The sequence below is a fragment of the Centrocercus urophasianus genome, unplaced genomic scaffold (assembly GCF_019232065.1).
Source record: "Centrocercus urophasianus isolate 14NV4802_14NV808 unplaced genomic scaffold, USGS_Curo_1.0 seq_36, whole genome shotgun sequence".
Classification (NCBI taxonomy): Eukaryota; Metazoa; Chordata; class Aves; order Galliformes; family Phasianidae; genus Centrocercus; species Centrocercus urophasianus.
The window spans coordinates 2047869-2063599 of record NW_024884933.1 but is presented as its reverse complement, the minus strand read 5'-3'; the positions used below and the strand labels follow the sequence as shown (position 1 = coordinate 2063599).

Below are 15731 nucleotides of genomic sequence, written 5' to 3'. Positions count from 1 at the left end.
GTTATAGGCTGCAAGTCATGATTTTTGAGGGCTCAAGTCATCTTTTCTCATTCTGTATGCCCATTTTCAGGGTCCATAACCTATTTTTCAGCTCCCCAAACTCAATTTTGTTGACCTAAAGCCCCATGCTGAGTGTCCAAAGTCTCATTTTGTGAGGCGTTGGAAGAGTACAGGGTGTCTGTTGGTTGCACTGGGGGGCACTGGGAGATTGTAGACATTACCACAGAGCACTGGCATTTAACTGAAGGGCTTTGGGCGATGCTGAAGCTCAGTGGAAAGGCACTGGGAAACCTTTAGGCTACACTAAGCAGCTCTAGCAGGGGACTGGAGGGCTCAAGACAGTACTAAGCTGCACTGGGAAGGCATAGAGAGGTTATTGTGGGGTGCTATGCAGCACTGGGAGCATATTGGGGATTTCTAGCAAGGATTGGGGTCCACTGGGAGAGTGTTAGGAGGCTCTGGACAGCACAGAGAGGTGACTGAAAGGCTCTGGATAACACTAGGGGGCACTGGGAGGTTACTGGGAATGCTCTGGGTCTCTGGGCAGCATTTGAGAGCGCTGTGAGGTTATTGAGCTGTTCTGCATAGCACAAGGTGGTACTGCCTGTGTGCTAGGAGGCTCTGGAATGTAATGGGAAGCACTGGGAGGGCAATGCTGGGCTCCAGCTCACAGAGGACCAAGATGATTTAAGCACATAATTTATTTTCACATCGATTCAGTCCAACACAAATGCGAGTCCGTGCAGAAACTCAGTTCCAGAAGCGAAGCAGAGGGCCAAACCCAAAGAGTCTTGGCTTTGCACGTGCTCACCACCTGCACTTGCTCTTGAGGTACAGAACATAGCGGCGGTTGTAGCTCCTCGCGCTCCTCTGCAGGCACAGCCCCAGGCTGCGGTCGCACTCACAGGACATCTGGGCACACCACGAGTCCCTGTCTGCGAGCAGCACGGATTTTGATTGCGTTTCATTTCATTTTGAGAAGGGAGGAGCCCCTTTTTCAGCATCCCCACTTACTGCAGGTGAGGCGGCCGCTGCGCCAGCTGTACTGATAGTGCTGCTTCTTGGCGTTGCAGTGGTACTTCTGGAGGCCGTCGTAGCAGGCATCGTGCAGCTGGCAGCATCTGCGCAGGGCTCTGAGCTTTCAGATTTTCTCCCCTGCTTCCCACACCCCTCAGATTCGAATGATAAATTTGAGTAGGGAGATTTTTAAATGGGTGCTTACCTGTCTGTGGCATCCTTGGGCTGCCCGCGGCCCCCCACGCCGCAGTAGCAGCCATAGAAGGAGTAATGCAGCACGGCGTTTTTCCCCGTCAGCTTTGTGACCACCTGCTGCAGCTGCCAGAGGCTCCCAGCAGCCGGCGACGAGCCTGGAGGGGAATCAGTGTGATGACAGAAACACTTTTCTCCCCTTTTTTGTCATCCCCTTGGTATCCCCTGCTGTATTCCACCACCAAGTCATCTCACCGCGGTCTTACCTGCTGTGCTGGAGAGGAAACTCATCCCCAGCACAGGGGAACTGTTATCTGGGGGGGTTGTTAAGTGTTTTGGGGAAGTGGTGGTGGAAAGTGAAAGCTTGAGAAAGCCACAGCTCTGACACTTCTGTTTGATGCAGGTGTGGCTGCCCTGGCAGCACAGGTGAGGACACTTACCCGAAGCAAACAGGATGGCCAGTGCAAGGAGAGCATTCATCTTTCCTACCGCCCTGGAAGAGGAACCCAACGCCAGGTCATCTCCCCACTGCACCACCAAGCCTCTTGCAGCAGGGGACCTCTCTCCTTCGTGCTCCCCAGCTGGGGATGGAGTAAGGAGGCAATGCCCACTGCAGCCCAGCTTTAGCAACAAATGCTGCGTTTTGGGTGTCAGGGATGGAACAGTAAAGAGGAGCGGGTGCTGGAGAGCAGGAAAAAAAGCAGAATGTAGAGAAAGCTGAAGCCCTTGAGGGGACACAGCCCTGGACTGCTGTCTCAGACTGCCTTTGCTCTGCTGCTCAGCACTGCTTTCTCTGCCTGTGCCTCCATCCCCACTTGCAGTACAGCTTATGGTTAAGGTAGGAAAGGAAGGAAGGTGTTCCTCTAACCCTGCTCACCTCTGGAAAGCCTCTGCCGCTCATGGGTGCGTGGTTGGCATGGCTCTATTTATATAGGGCTTGCTTTCACTTCCACAAACCTGTGGAACACTCAACTCATGCAGTTCTGCAAGTGGGGCTTTTCTATAAAGGAGAAAGCACCATCCTTCCCCTTAATGTGAATGCAGGAAATCCCCCTGCCTCTATCCATGCCAGCAGTGATGACAGCAAAGCGGTGTCACTTCCAGTGAAGGAGGAAGGCAATACACTCTTCCCCAGCCCTAGCAGCTCGGGGGTGTTTTCCACTGCTTTACCGGCCCTGCAGGTGCTGTACTGGGGGATAGCCAGCGCTGATTCCGAAGGTGTAAATCAAAGCCCTAAAAAGGGCTCACAGGGGGCAGGCAATCCTTGAATACTGACAAAAAATGGCTTTTCTGACTGCAGTAGGACGGGATGATCCCCTGACCATCCAAATATGAAGTTTGCTCTGCATGTTAGCTCTGGGAGTGAGTTCAGAGAAGAAGGAGGGGGATGTTGGGAGAAGCCACCAGCCCTGGGCTCGCTTCAGGGAAGTGTTGTTGACAAACCCCAGGGAGTTTTACTTGGTGGTATGTTATTTGTCCCCAGTTCTCAATGCTGGGGATCAAGCGTGGGACAGACCCATCTCTCAGCGGTCCAACAGCAAAACACCACAGAGCATTTTTCACACCGTTTATTCAATTCCTTTTTGCTGGAGAACAAAATCAGTAGAGAAAAGAGAAGAATAAGGGGACAAGAACTCTTCTGGGGAGCTGGGGATCTCCAGCTATCGCATGTGCCCTGCTCACCCTGCGAATCACCTCACTGGGAGGAGGGCTGCAGCCCTTCTCAGCACTCACATCACCCTGTCCTTCCCACAGCAACGAGGAAAGGCACTCAAAACAGGCAGACGTGTGCAGATTTCAGCACTGCAGCTTGCTCCCTCTGCACCTCAGCTTGAAGTAGAAGCGGTAGGACACGTTGTAGGAAGGCAGAGCGCTGGCAAAGCACGAAGCCATGGCCCTGTCACACAGGCAGGTCTCTCTCTTGCACCAGCTTTGCTCATCACCTGCAGGGGACAAACGTGATGCTCTGCCCCAGTGCTGCTGTGCCATCCCTGTGCTCTCACCGCCTCGCCAGGCAATCTGCTCCCTGGCACTCACCGCAGGTGATGTCCCCATCGGTGACATCGAATTGGTACGGGGTTATCAGGGGGCTGCAGCTGCTCTCTCGCAGCTGCCTGTAGCAGCAGTCGTGGGCATGGCAGCAGCTGCAGGAGATGTGTCAGAGGTGAGGGAAGCGCCAGCCCCAAACGTGAGGTGACCGGGAGGAGCACGTGGCCCAGCAGCAGCATGATTTTCCAGGTACTCACGTGTCAGTGGGGTCCACTGGGGTCCCTCTGCCCCCGATGCCGCAGAAGCACCCATACCAGCTATAGGAGAGCAGGGCACTCTTCCCTGTGGTCACTCTGATCATGCGCTCCAGCTCCAGCAAGCTGCCACGCGCCGGAGGCAGCCCTGCAAAGAGGGATGGGGGGACAGAGTGGCATCAACGTGGCCCATCACCCAACCCCCCACAACCACACTGAGCATGGCAGGGAAATGGCAAAGCTCAAACAAAAGACACTCAAAGCCCGTGAGTTTGTATGGTTTGCATGCAGGGGGTTGAGACCCCAGCCTCACCGGCCGACTCACCATAAGCCAGCAGCAGGGCGAGCAGGAGATTCCTCATCTTCACGATGGAGGAAGAGGACGGCGAGCAGCACTCTGGGACTGGTGATGAAATGGGGGCAATAAAATCCCACCCTCCTCTCCCTGTGGCTCTGGGGCTTGGCGGGTTTGCTTTATATGGATAAAGAGGGGAGAGATCCTCCCCCTGTCCCTTGCCGGTGCCCCTTGCACAAAACCAGGAAACCTTGCTTGCTGTAGGGATACAAGTGGCTTGTGCCCTAAAGATATCTGGTCAGGTGGAGGCTCTGGCTACAGACACGGTGCTCCAACCTTGGCAGTGTAGCTAGTGAGTACTGTTAGCAGCTTGTCCTCCGCAGCCCTTCAGTTGATTGCTCTTCAGTCTTTCCCATGCAGTCTTCGCCAAATCTGGTACAACCAGTGTGCGGGAGAAGCTTGAGGCTTCTCAAAGGTTCTGCAACGTGAGACCGTGGGCAAAGCATGAGAAGCCATAAGAGCCCCACCGGGGATGCCTTTGGAGCACAGGTTATTGAATCACTGCAGCCACAACGTGATGCAAAGAGAGGCAGAGCACCTGAGGAGATAACACACAAAGGCTGCTATCACTGCCGAGCAGCCAGGCAGCCCAGAGCAAACAGACAGCAGCCTCTGCCTGTATTCATAGGCACTGCTCCACCCTTGGTAATTAACCCCGCTTCCAAGGGAGGAAATCTGTCAGTAAGAAAACGATGCTTTGTGTGCATAGTGAGGGGGGTGAGGCTGGAGGCAGCTCTGGTCCCACCCTGCCCCACACCAGGTGGGTCGGGGCCTTTTGTGGAGGCACTGGGTTGTGGGCTCGGTGCGTGTGCTGGGCGGCTCTTGGAAGGAGCTCTCGTCCCAATGGATGGGTTTGGGGTTTGTTCCAGTTCTACCCAGTGGAGTGGGGCTGTGTGGTCGCCCTGCTGCCACGCTCCCGGGGTTTAAACACTCATCCTGAGCAAAGCAGAAGGCTCAGGTCAGTTTTTGGGGTTAAAACAGTAAAGTTAGGGGGAGCCTCGGCCGTGACATGGCGCCTGGAGGACCGCGGCAAGGGGGCGCTCTTCCCAGCGCGGCCGCTCCTCTCGGTGGTAGCCGGAAGTGGGACGGTCGCCGTGGCAACGCGGCTGTGTTTACCGGCGGGCGCGGGCGGCACCGGGGTGGCAGGTGTGAGGCGGCGGGGCCGGGCCGTGGGGCTGGGGACTGGGGTCAGACATGGGCTGTGGGGGCAGGACTGGGCTCAGCTGTGGGGCTGAGGACTGGCTGAGGGTCTGGACTGGGCTCAGCTGTGGCGCTGGGGACTGGCTGAGGGTCTGGACTGGGCTCAGTTGTGGGGCTTGGGCACTAGAGGCTCTGCTAAGGAGCTGGGCTGCACTGCGGGGCTGGGGCTGACCCCCAAAACGGGGCCTACTGCCACCCCAAGTCATAGGGCACAGCACTTTGGGTCCCTGTGGGTGCTGCAGTGCTCTGTCCCAACCCCGTGGAGCAGCTCGGGCACCCAAAGTTAAACTGCTGTGTGTTGACAACATGTGCGGTGCTGGGGGGCTGGAGACCCTCACTTGGAGGAGTCTCATTGTGGTGGCTGAGGGCATTTTGGTTGTGTGGGGTGTAACCATGTATCTAAACGTTTATATAAGTCTGTATATAAGTGCTGCAATGCATTCAGAATTTCCTCTTTGTTGCCTTGGAGCACGTTTGTTGGCAGGAGTCAATCAAACACCCCCGTGTGACTGCAGTTGGCAGGAGGAGCGTGTGTTCTGCTGCTCCTCAGAGCCCTGCCTCAAATGGGCACTGCGTGGTTGTTCCATTCCTTCTGCTTGTTTTGGGGAGACCAGTCAGCTGTAAGCAATTTGTGCGCTTACAGTGGCGTGTGTTCCTTTGTCTCCGGCTGCCAGCACTGAGCCACAGGTTTCAGTCTGTGATGCACCAGATCTTTGCTATTAGATGATATGCAGCACAAAGTCAGCAGGGAAATTAAGGCCATTTTAGGCCGTTTCCTGTAACTTTTCATTCTGCTTTCCCAACTGCAGGTGTCTTGGGAAGCAATGGCCACAGCAGCTCTTCTGAACCCAGTACAACTTTGCTGCTACTTCCCTTCAAGCACGGCGCTCTCTGTCTTTCAGCCAAACGCCATCACCATGCACATGACCCGGCCAAAATCTGCCAAGGGTCGCACGAGGTCAACCTTCAATTACTCTGGGACCACAGACACCTTTCCTTGTGCAGTGCCATCATCGCCAGCAGCTCCACATGACTTACAGAGCAGCCGGAGAGCATCATCTGTGAAAGCAGTGTTCCCCTCCGGCCAAATCTCCCCAGAGGAGATCCCTGAGCTCCTGCAGCAGGTGCCGTTGCGGAGCTCGTCCTCCCTGAACAAATACAGAGTGCTCCCCTCCATTGGCCGAAAGGGAGTGGAAGGTGCAGCGGAGCAGAGCGGCCGTCTGGATGCGAGCTGGGGACAGAAGGGTGCTCCAAAAACTGCGGTTCCTTCTGGAGAGCAAAGATCTGCCTGCAGGTCACCAGAAAGCCATGTCCCTAATGAAGAAGCCTGGTGTGCTCCTGAGAAGCCAGGAAGGAAAAAGAGCTCTTTGTTATCAACTCTGAGTTTGGAAGCACCGCTGCAGAAAGAGTCACGATTGCTGCTTGCTATTCGGTCTCCCTCCGGTCGACGGTTTGAACATCACTTCAAGCCCACAGACAGTCTCCAGACAGTCCTTGCTATAGCACAACACCAAACAGCTGCCAAATATGAATGCTGCAGCATTGAAACCACGGAGGTGCCCAGACGGAGCTTCCACGACCTCAGCAGGTCCTTGCAGGAGTGTGGGATCCCCCACAAGTCTGTGCTGTGCATCCGGCAGGCCGAGCAGCAGGACGCCGACCTGTAAGCTGAGCCGAGCACTGGAGCAGCCTGGTCCTCTTCATCTTTCTACAAGTTCCCTTGAAGCAGACTCGTGGTTACCAAAAGCACATGTTGAAGGGCTGCTTCAAGTGTACCCACCTAGACTGACTGCAGGGACAGTGTCTTTTATCCACAAGTTCCTTCCTGAGTGCCACCAACTTTGGTTTTGAAATTAACAGTTTCCTTCTTAGATGTTTGTTCTGTCCTTAGAGCAGGAACCTTCTTCTGCGTCCTCTTCTCTGAAGGTGCCACTTCCCAGAGGGGATCAAGCATTCGGGAAAACAGAAGCAGAACTGTTGTACTCTGTGAAACTCAGCTGGATTGTGGTTGTATTGGTGAGCAGTGGGATTTTCTCCTCAGTTTTTCTTCTCTTGTTTGACGACTGGTAGTTCAGAGGAGCTGGACAGTCAAGGTGGGGTGCTGCAAAATACTTCACTTAATGCTTTTATGCTGAAATGAATTAGTCTTCAGGCCAAGTGCTGCAGTGGGAGGTTTGGTTGTTGTTTCTTTTGCTTACAATTCTGTATTAATTGGCTTTGGGAGAGGAATTGGCTCATGCAGCAGTTTTGTTTTACTGAACCAATATGGCTCTTGCAAAGTTGTTTTGTCAAAAGTCGCTAGTAGGGCAACTTAGTCTGTCTGTGCTAAAAAAATGGACAGCTTGCCACACAGCTGAGCTCATTTTATAACATCGTGAGGAAAACCCAGGCTTTCAGCTCAGCAGAATTGCCAGAGCAGCTCACAAGAGCGATAACAGTAGAAAATTCATTCCAGTATTGACCAAGAATGTTGAATCTCATTCCAAAGTCAGTGTTCAAGGGTCCAGGTCTCTGCTGCAGCAGTTGGTGAGCAAGCTGTAGGTATGCCAGCATCTTCAGGGAGAGCACGAGACCTGGGATGCTTTCATCAGACCTTTCACAGCCGCTCTGTTGTGATATTTGCAGCAGCCTTGAGAACGTGGGCAGCTCAGGAGCACGGATGTGGGTGGTAGAAGAGCACGGCAGCGTTAGCAGGCAGGGACTGGTGCCTGCTGTGTGTGTGTGATGTCACTGCTGCTGTCAGAGTATTTTCATACAGTGTGATGGTAAAAAAAATAATCAATAAAACCTTCTCAGCTAAAATTTGAACTGGCAATGATTTCTGTTTGCTGGAGGCTCGGCCTCCTCTTCATCAAGCTGAATGTTCCAGAGATGGCCTGGATCAGACAGCTCAGCCCTCCAACCAACCCGTGGACTGCAGTGTCTCCAAAGAAGTGTATTTTTCTATAGGAAAGTGCATCAAATCTCCATCTAGGCAAATGCAGTGCAGGAAGAAGCTGCTGCCCCACTCCTCCCCCTCTGCCCTTTGCAAACTGGTCCCTGTATGAGCAGGAGGTGAAGCATCACCTTGAGGTGTTCCTGAATAGAAAACGGATCAGAGCTCGTGGCTGGGCTGCTCCTTACCTATGGCTCTTCAACAACAAGAAGGCGTTAAGAAACAAGCTGAGGCAGCAGTCGGTATGTGTTCTTTATTCCAATTAAAAGTACATTAGAAACAGCACACAGGCCCAGCAGCAGCTTTCATGACAATTCAACTCACTGCTGTCACGAGCTCGTTCAGCTGTACCACGAAAGGAGGTGATTGCAACAAGTCTTCCACTCTGCACGCAAGCACTCACTCACCTGCCACTTTAAATAGGTTTCCAACTGAATAAAAATAGATACACCCCAGAATACAAAAGAGTTTCACAGATTTTTTTTCATTTTTTTTCTTTTTTTTCTCCCCCCCCCCCTAAAGCCTTTATACAAATCGATAAAAGGGTGCGCGGTTTCCTAAAATTTTAGGTACATTTTAAACGAGCCTCTTGTTGTTTTGTTTTGTTTTTTTACTTGGTAAAAGGATCCACGTTCCTGTCTTTGAACAGAATATGACGGCCAGAATAAATTCCTAGTTTTAAATTTACACTGTGTACATCTGTTGGGAAGTGATTCCTACAGCGGCCGGCGGCTGCTCACGCGCATCCCCAGGAGCTCAGGAGCCTCCATCTCCTGCAAACCAGGCTGGGGCTGCAACCTGCAGGCTTTCCCTGTGTGTTGCAGTGGTCCCAAGCCAACTCAAAGCCAAAACTCAAAGGAGTTGCTGCTCGTCCCTTCTCTGGCATGGCTCACCTTGAGGCAGGGGCATGGCTGAGCTGCACTGCATGCAATGGAAGCGGGGAGCGCTTCCCCTCCACCTCTGATATTGAAGCATCCCATCACAGGTACAAATTTGGCATTTCTAAAAGGAGGTTGGTTTTTTTTTTGGTCAACACACAGTTAGGATTTTTTTTTTTCCTTTTTTTTTTTTAAAGCCAGATAAATACTTCTATTATTGGTCAGTGAAATCCAGCAGTTCTGTATACATGATTCACACAGCAGCATCTCAGAACCAGCACCGCCTGCCTGAAGGTGGCTGACCCCCACTCCAATGGATGCTAGCATTTTACAGAGGCAAATTTATTCAGAAAACTAATTAGTACAGTTCCCTTCACACCATCCCCCCCCCTCCCTACCCCCCCTCAATCGTTTGGCAAGGTTAAATGCTTCAGGTGAATTTCTTGAGCACTGACTTCAGCACTGTCACCACTGCACAGCGGCTGCTCTAACAGATCAAGGACAAAGTAAAAAGAAAGCACTGCCCAGCAAAAGCAACACGGCACCTGTGTTAGAGACTCTGACTTACTGGAGACCCCCCTGGGCAATTTACCTAACAAGAAGCTGGGCAAATCCATCATTAAGCCAGAAATGAGTCTGAAGAGCTCAGAAGTTGACATCCTATTTTGTACAAGTTGAGTTTTTACCTAAAAACCAGCTGCCTTGGTTTCGTCTCTTTTTTTGTCTTTTAACTGATCGTGTTTACGTTGAACTTTGCTTCAACTAAAAGCAATAAAGCTTTTTTCTTTTTTTTTTCTTCCCCCAGATAAGTTTTCAGCAATTACGCATTGCCCACTCGTGGCAAGTTTACTTCTTAGCATTCAAAAGATCTCCCCCGTTTTAAGGCTAGACTAAGAAATGTTAAAAGCTTCTGTAAACATTTCCTCTTCCTCCCCCCCCCCTTTAGTTGCACATTTGAAAGTCCAACTGCAATTTTTAAAATGAGGTAATTTTTGTGTACTCGTATCTTAGGAGTCCTCTTCGGGACGAGCTGGGAGGCGTGCCAATCTGATCCAATTGGAGTGGGAGAGCTTCCACTGCAGGGTACGCACCGGTTCCAGCAGCTGTCCTTCAGTTAGTTATCTTCTCAATTTCATCCAAGTCGTCAGTATCCAATCTGTTGATCTTTTTGCCTGTGGAAGACAAGAAACGAGTCAGACACCACGGCAGAGGGCAGCAAAGGGAAAGCTGCTTCCTCCTGAGGAGCTGCACTGATCCGCTCGGGCTCAACAAACAGCCGTCAGTCAGATCTGCTCACATCCACAGAAGCTCAGAATTATCCCTAATTTTAGGGAAAAAAAAAAAGCCTGAGGACACGTACTGAAGTGTTCCTGGATCCTGTTGAGGATATTCATGCTGTGCTTGCTGTCCACCATGTTGATCGCCAGCCCTCGCTTGCCGAAGCGACCCGTGCGCCCGATGCGGTGCAGGTAGGTCTCATTGTCTGGATTTCCATCCTTGTCCACAGGAAGGTCAAAATTGATAACAACAGAGACCTGCTCCACATCGATCCCTGATCAAAGAAAGCAGCAGATGCCACGATTCTGTAGCAGGATCAGCCTCCTGTGGCCTGACCCGTGTGTGTTTTGGTCAGAGCCTCCAACAGATACTCAGACAGCTGCCCCGTGGTCACCCCAGACTGAAGGAAGATTTAACAGCCAGTCTCAAACTCTGAAGCAACACAAGAAGCAGCAACAACCACAGAACCCACACGTGCAGCTGGAAATAAACCTTCTTCACGAGATACTTCTGGGGTACTTTGACATACAAGCCATGCAGCTATCAGCACAGAGAATCCCACCAGCACGGCTAATGAAAAACAGCCTGAACTGCTCAGAGTCACCTCGGGACCCTCATTTGTCTGGAGTGGAAGCTGAGGATAGAAATGCTGTCTGCAAACCTCCCAGCAGTGTGAACAAAGCACTGCTTCTGCCCCTCGCGGCACAGCTCTGCCTCGCCTTACCTCTGGCACACACGTTGGTGGTCACCAGCACCTTTTCCTTGCCCTCTCGGAAGCGCTCTATCACCGCGGCTCTCTGTTCCACCATCATTTCCCCGCTGAGCAGTGCCACCTGGTGGCCTTCCTTCGAGAGCTCCGCTGCCAGCCAGCCAGCCGTCTTCCGGGTCTGAAACACAAAGCAAAGCCTGTCTTTGGGAGGAAGTTTTACTCCACTTTACAAGCGAGGTTTGCGTTATGCCCATGCTCTGAAGTCTCAGAACCATCGTCATTACAACAAAGCCACTCAGCTTGGAAAGGGGCAACCTTTGAGCAGAAAGAAGCTGGGAAATCCAACAGAGGCTCTACACAGTGTTGAATTAAACTGTTTCCTACTGGTTTCCTGAACTCTGAGGATGGCTGACGCCAGGAAGCAGCAGAAAAGCAGGCTGCTGCAGCAGACTGAACCTACAGGTTCTATCTGATCTGAGTTTCACCAGCAGAGCTCTGCACAGCTATCTGCACTGCTTTTTCTCAGATCTATGGTGGCTTCCAGGGAAAAGCCTTGGTGTAGCTCACAGAGCTGGTATGACAGCAATTACCAAATGTGAGGGCCAGGAATAACTACGTATCAGATGAACTGTAAGGCTTCCCCATCCCTTCCCCATCCCTTCCTTGGGTTCCATTCTGAAAAGGACACCTGGCCAATGGGGTTGCTGGAAGTAACTTTCCCCAAAAGGACTCACGTGGCAGAAGACCATGGCCTGGGCAATGGTGATAGCACCATAGATATTACAGAGAGCACGGAACTTCTCATCTCTGCTATTGCACAGAACGTAATACTGCTTAATAGTGTCCAGCGTCTCCTCCTCTCTCTTCAGCTTGATAATGTTTGGGTCAGGAACAACTTTTTGAGCAAATTTCCACACGGAATCCTCGAAAGTGGCTGAGAACAGAAGCATCTGGCAGTCCCTGGGGAGCATTCTGCAAGAGAGAGCAAAGTGAGCAGCATTCCCACATGGCACCCCAGAACCTGCTGCTGGATGGACGCCCCAGGCAACGCAGACCGACAGCCTCAGAGCCACTTATTTCAGTGGCTGCAAAGCCTCATGCTTCTCTCACCCACACCTGATCATTCCCACATCTTACAGGCTCACATTCTTAAAAAAAAAAAAGAATAAAGCCACGCTCTGGGGCTTATTCCAGAAGACAATTACGACTGCTCATCTTTCCACAGCGTTCTGCCTCTACCAGCTGCCAGGACTAGAGCTAAAGGTGCTGTTTGAATCTCGTTGCTTTGTGGTGGCAGTCACCAGGCCCAGAGTGTAGCCCTGCTGCCCCTATGTTACACAACAGCTGTAATGCTTACCTCTGAATGCGGATGCTCTGATCCTGATGGCCCTGGGTTGCTATCATCACGTCAGCCTCGTCCAAGACGAACACTTTGATTTTCTTGGGATCTATGAACTTCAGCTTGGAGCACCAGTCCAGCACAGTGCCAGGTGTGCCAATTACAATCTGTTCTGAGATCTTCTGACCTCTCTCCACTGTGCAGACAGAAAGCCACCCGTCAAGCTTTGAGATCAGCCACAATATAACTCATGCTGAGCTCAGATTGAGCTAAGGAATAAACCACAGGCATTCATCGTTGCCCCAGGACACCCACTGAGTTAATTCTCGTTACATCAAATTCATATTCTGTCCAGATGTTTAAAAACCATTACGTTCCAGTGCTCTATTCAACCCAAGGAAAATCATTTTCATTTGCAGTCTGTTGGTGGTGCTCCAGCATACTCACATTTATTGCCTCGGACAGCGTATGCAAGCTTCAGCTCCGGGTAAAACTTCCCCATCTGTTCGATCACTTTTCCTGTCTGAAGTGCCAGCTCATATGTTGGGGAAAGGCACAGGCACTGGAGGAGACAGAGGAACGATGAGAGACAACCAACACCAACAGGATTTTTTTAAGGAAAGAATTCAAACCTCAGTAACGCTGCTCAACTATCTCACAAGGAAACTGGGTTTAAAAAGCCTCCATAGAAGCTCAGGCCCTTCGGTAGGGGGTCTCTGCACCACCCCAAGCCCCCACAGAAGGGCTCAGCTGTGCTACAACCCACCTGTGGGTACTTGGGAGCTACAACCCACCTGTGGGTACTTGTTCCCAGGTTCAACACGGCTGAGCATGGCGAGGACGAAGGCAGCTGTCTTGCCAGTACCAGACTGAGACTGTGCAATCAGGTTCTGCGGGCTGCTGCGACACACAGCGGGGTTCAACATCAGCGTGAGCTCAGGCAAACCAACCACCCACAAAGCTGGGGGGGAGCAGTGCAGGCTGAGCCTTCCCACAGCTCTGAGACGTGCCGCTGCTCCGTCCTTTCCCCAAAGCCCCAGCGCCGTCCTCCCCTCTCTGAAAGGATCTTTCAGACCCTTCCTACACGGTGAGGACGCAGAAAGGCGCGCGTACGTACGGTTCAGCAAGCATCATGGGCAGGGCGTTCTCCTGTATCTTTGATGGTCTGTTGAAGCCCATGGCATAGACTCCTTGCAGGAGCTGTGGTTTCCTGGAAACAGAGGCGTTCTCTCTTAAGCTTTGCCTTGGAATATCTCAGAGGCAAGGAGCTGCACCATCCCAAGGGCAAGAAAACCCTTGCAGCCAGACCTCGACACCTGCATCCCTGCTGGGGTTGCACTGCTGCATGACCACCATCAGTGGCAGGAAGCTGCAAGCAGCAGCGCAGTGCTCTTTGGAACAGAAGCTTTACCAAAAAAAAAAAACAACCTTCAATTTACTAAGCCATCCTGCACGCCTGCCTTTCAACATGGAAAACCTCGTATCACTGCTCCAGAGGCTGCTGCTGTGCTTCTTGCATGTTCTAAAGCAGCTTTCCAGACAATCCTGGCCATCCTGGAATAGAGGCCACTAATCTTGTCCTCTAATCCAACCTGAAACTCAGGTCACGGTAGCAGGGAGCTCCTAGCAGTAAGCAGTGCTGAACTCAAAACAGGTTGCACTTGTTCTGCCCACCACTTCCCACTGCTCAGCACAACACACTGCTTGAAAAGACGGTATCACTTTCAGAGGAAGGCTGGAACAAAAGCCCTTTGAGAGGTAACCTTGCACTGCTCAAGGACGCACCAAGCCCAGCTCTGACACAGTTGCTAAGGCTGCACCAAGTCACAACACAGGGCTCACTCAGCCCAGCTGCCTCATTCCTAACTCCCCCAGACTGTTTGCCTTCTGAAAGACAGCAGTTAGTCAGACGGGTGCTATAGGAGCTCTGCCTTTTGGGATACACCAGCCACTAAGGTTAAGGAAGCAGAACCAGTGTGAAGTTCCAGCAGGTCCGTTTTTCCTTGCAACAAAGCTGAGATCACCCATATAACCAACAACCCCACACAACCACCTCTTAGTCCATGAATCTATCACACACAGCTCACGTTGGCACTTACAGGTGCAGCTCCTCGAAGGACTTGACGGAGTAGAGCGGTGAGTTGGGGTCCCTCTGCAGCACCTCCACCTGGTTGCTGGTGTCCACCAGGTTGCTGCGGATCAGCTTGTTCAGCAGGGACTGGGCAGCTCGGTCCTCTGCCAAAAGGGAGGTGGAAAAGCCATCGCAGGTGTTGCTTCTGGTTTGATGCTGTGCTACCCAAGGAAGGAAAGACCCAAATTCCCCCCCGCAGACAGCCCAGACTTCCTGAATGCCAGGACATCCCACGGGTTCACACGTTAAGCCTCACAAAGTGAAGCTGGCAGAGCTCTGAGGCTGAATGGAGACCTCAGGTCTGAACTCATTTCAGTTCCTACAGCTCAGCATCTAACTGGGAAGCAGGGCTGAACACCCCGCTGTCTGCTGACGTGGGAGCAGGTGGCTTTCAGGGTTTCCCTATTTTCCATACCATCATTAAGGTTGACACTGACAGCCCGACGAGGAAAGAAAAGCAGGAGGAAACAGCACTTAGGAAGGTTCCAGGGGCAAAATACTGCATGGGGTGAGGATGAACGGCAGCAGAATGAAACCTGAGCGTCCACACGTGGGGTTTTCCCAATAGATCCCCAAGGATCCGGCGACTCCGAGCGCACACCCACCTTTCTCGTCATCCTCCGTCCTCTCCACGTTGTCGTCCGCCTTCAGCACGGCACCTGGGGGGAGCAGGACGGGGGGAGGAGGGCGAGCTTTAGGCTCGAGAACCTCAGGGAGCGCCCGGCCCGCCCTCCCCCCATCGCTCACCATTGGCGTCGGGCTTGGCCTTCTCCTCCTTCAGCTGCAGGGTGCTCAGCTGCAATAAGGACACACGGTGAGCCCGGCTGCGGGGCAGGGAGAGGGATGGAGGAGGGTGTGTGTGCGTATATGTGTGTGTGTAGGGAGGGGGAAGGCCTCACCGACTCCGCCGCCGCTTCCTGCTCGTCCACGGCCAGGGCCCACGAGTCGGTGGCCATGGCCGGGCCGGGCCGCGCCGCCAGCACCGCAATGGCGCCGGGCGCGGGAAGGGCGCCTGCGCAGTGTTGTTCCGGTTCCGGTTGGGGGCGGCGACATCGGCACTATAGTTCCGGGGCAGCGAAGTTCCGCCCCGCACTCGATGGGGTTGGTGGTTAGGAGGGAGTACCGGGTTGGGGTCAGGCTGTGCCCCTACCCCGCGGGTGTGGGGTCCTGTCCTGATGTATTACCGTAGGGTCAGCCCTGTTCAGTGATTGTGCGTTAAGTGGGGTCAGTCCCACGCTATGCTGCGGAGTTGGGGTCCCCCTCTGCAAAGTGCGGGATGAGCCCCGCTCCCGAGGCACGCAGTGCTGCCTCGAGAGAACGGAGCGAGGTGGGCTCGCGCAGCTTTGGGATGGTTGGTTTTGTGCTGCAGTCGCTGAGCTGCTGTAGAAGGGAGGGCTTCCCCCTAAGCGGATCCATGTGCGAGCTGGGGCTCGGGGCACAGCTGTGACATTTGC

At 52.9% G+C, this 15731-nt stretch overlaps 4 protein-coding genes across 6 annotated transcripts; 1 reads left to right on the top strand and 3 right to left on the bottom strand.

The window, feature by feature from the left end:
* Positions 1-718: 718 nt before the first annotated feature.
* Positions 719-2110, bottom strand: LOC122167248 (basic phospholipase A2 Cdr-13-like). Its single transcript, XM_042831706.1, has 6 exons — positions 2087-2110; positions 1934-1951; positions 1650-1689; positions 1223-1367; positions 1015-1121; positions 719-935 (listed from the first exon to the last, which is right to left on the bottom strand). Exons 1-6 carry the CDS (start codon positions 2108-2110, stop codon positions 808-810), a joined length of 462 nt encoding a protein of 153 aa, XP_042687640.1. The 3' UTR covers positions 719-807.
* UBXN10 (UBX domain protein 10) lies at positions 1651-7669 on the top strand. Of its 2 annotated transcripts, none has more exons than XM_042831701.1 (2): positions 1651-1725; positions 5817-7669. In XM_042831701.1, the coding sequence occupies exon 2, from the start codon at positions 5832-5834 to the stop codon at positions 6672-6674; it is 843 nt and encodes a 280-aa protein (XP_042687635.1). In that variant the 5' UTR covers positions 1651-1725; positions 5817-5831; the 3' UTR covers positions 6675-7669. The 2 variants fall into 2 exon arrangements, with proteins under 2 accessions (XP_042687635.1, XP_042687636.1); XM_042831702.1 differs by lacking the exon at positions 1651-1725 and adding an exon at positions 4940-4953.
* LOC122167249 (phospholipase A2, membrane associated-like) lies at positions 3007-3814 on the bottom strand. The gene is made up of 4 exons (XM_042831707.1): positions 3778-3814; positions 3456-3600; positions 3247-3353; positions 3007-3152 (listed from the first exon to the last, which is right to left on the bottom strand). The coding sequence occupies exons 1-4, from the start codon at positions 3812-3814 to the stop codon at positions 3007-3009; spliced, it is 435 nt and encodes a 144-aa protein (XP_042687641.1).
* A 512-nt stretch (positions 7670-8181) lies between the features above and the next one.
* Positions 8182-15248, bottom strand: LOC122167286 (ATP-dependent RNA helicase DDX19B). 2 transcript variants are annotated; one of them, XM_042831760.1, is made up of 12 exons: positions 15177-15248; positions 15025-15073; positions 14883-14936; positions 14246-14381; positions 13264-13356; positions 12941-13046; positions 12594-12708; positions 12165-12342; positions 11542-11779; positions 10823-10985; positions 10181-10372; positions 8182-9992 (listed from the first exon to the last, which is right to left on the bottom strand). In XM_042831760.1, the coding sequence occupies exons 1-12, from the start codon at positions 15231-15233 to the stop codon at positions 9931-9933; spliced, it is 1443 nt and encodes a 480-aa protein (XP_042687694.1). In that variant the 5' UTR covers positions 15234-15248; the 3' UTR covers positions 8182-9930. The 2 variants fall into 2 exon arrangements, with proteins under 2 accessions (XP_042687694.1, XP_042687695.1); XM_042831761.1 differs by having other exon boundaries at positions 12941-13043.
* Positions 15249-15731: the final 483 nt, after the last annotated feature.

Bases quoted from the DNA above. Each gene is read 5' to 3' on its own strand.
- LOC122167248 (XM_042831706.1), bottom strand. From the start codon at position 2,110: ATGAGCGGCAGAGGCTTTCCAGAG. The intron at 1,368-1,649 runs GTAAGTGTCCTC...ATTCCCCTCCAG, and splicing joins GGCCATCCTGTTTGCTTCGG to GCTCGTCGCCGGCTGCTGGG. The intron at 936-1,014 runs GTAAGTGGGGAT...TGCTGCTCGCAG, and splicing joins CAGCGGCCGCCTCACCTGCA to ACAGGGACTCGTGGTGTGCC.
- LOC122167249 (XM_042831707.1), bottom strand. From the start codon at position 3,814: ATGAGGAATCTCCTGCTCGCCCTGCTGCTGGCTTATG. The intron at 3,354-3,455 runs GTGAGTACCTGG...CATCTCCTGCAG, and splicing joins CCAGTGGACCCCACTGACAC to CTGCTGCCATGCCCACGACT. The intron at 3,153-3,246 runs GTGAGTGCCAGG...TGTCCCCTGCAG, and splicing joins CGATGGGGACATCACCTGCG to GTGATGAGCAAAGCTGGTGC.
- UBXN10 (XM_042831701.1), top strand. From the start codon at position 5,832: ATGGCCACAGCAGCTCTTCTGAACCCAGTACAACTTTGCTGCTACTTC.
- LOC122167286 (XM_042831760.1), bottom strand. From the start codon at position 15,233: ATGGCCACCGACTCGTGGGCCCTGGCCGTGGACGAGCAGGAAGCGGCG. The intron at 14,382-14,882 runs GTGGGTGTGCGC...CCCTTTTGGCAG, and splicing joins GACGGAGGATGACGAGAAAG to AGGACCGAGCTGCCCAGTCC. The intron at 12,709-12,940 runs GTGGGTTGTAGC...TGTCTCCTCCAG, and splicing joins CTGGGAACAAGTACCCACAG to TGCCTGTGCCTTTCCCCAAC.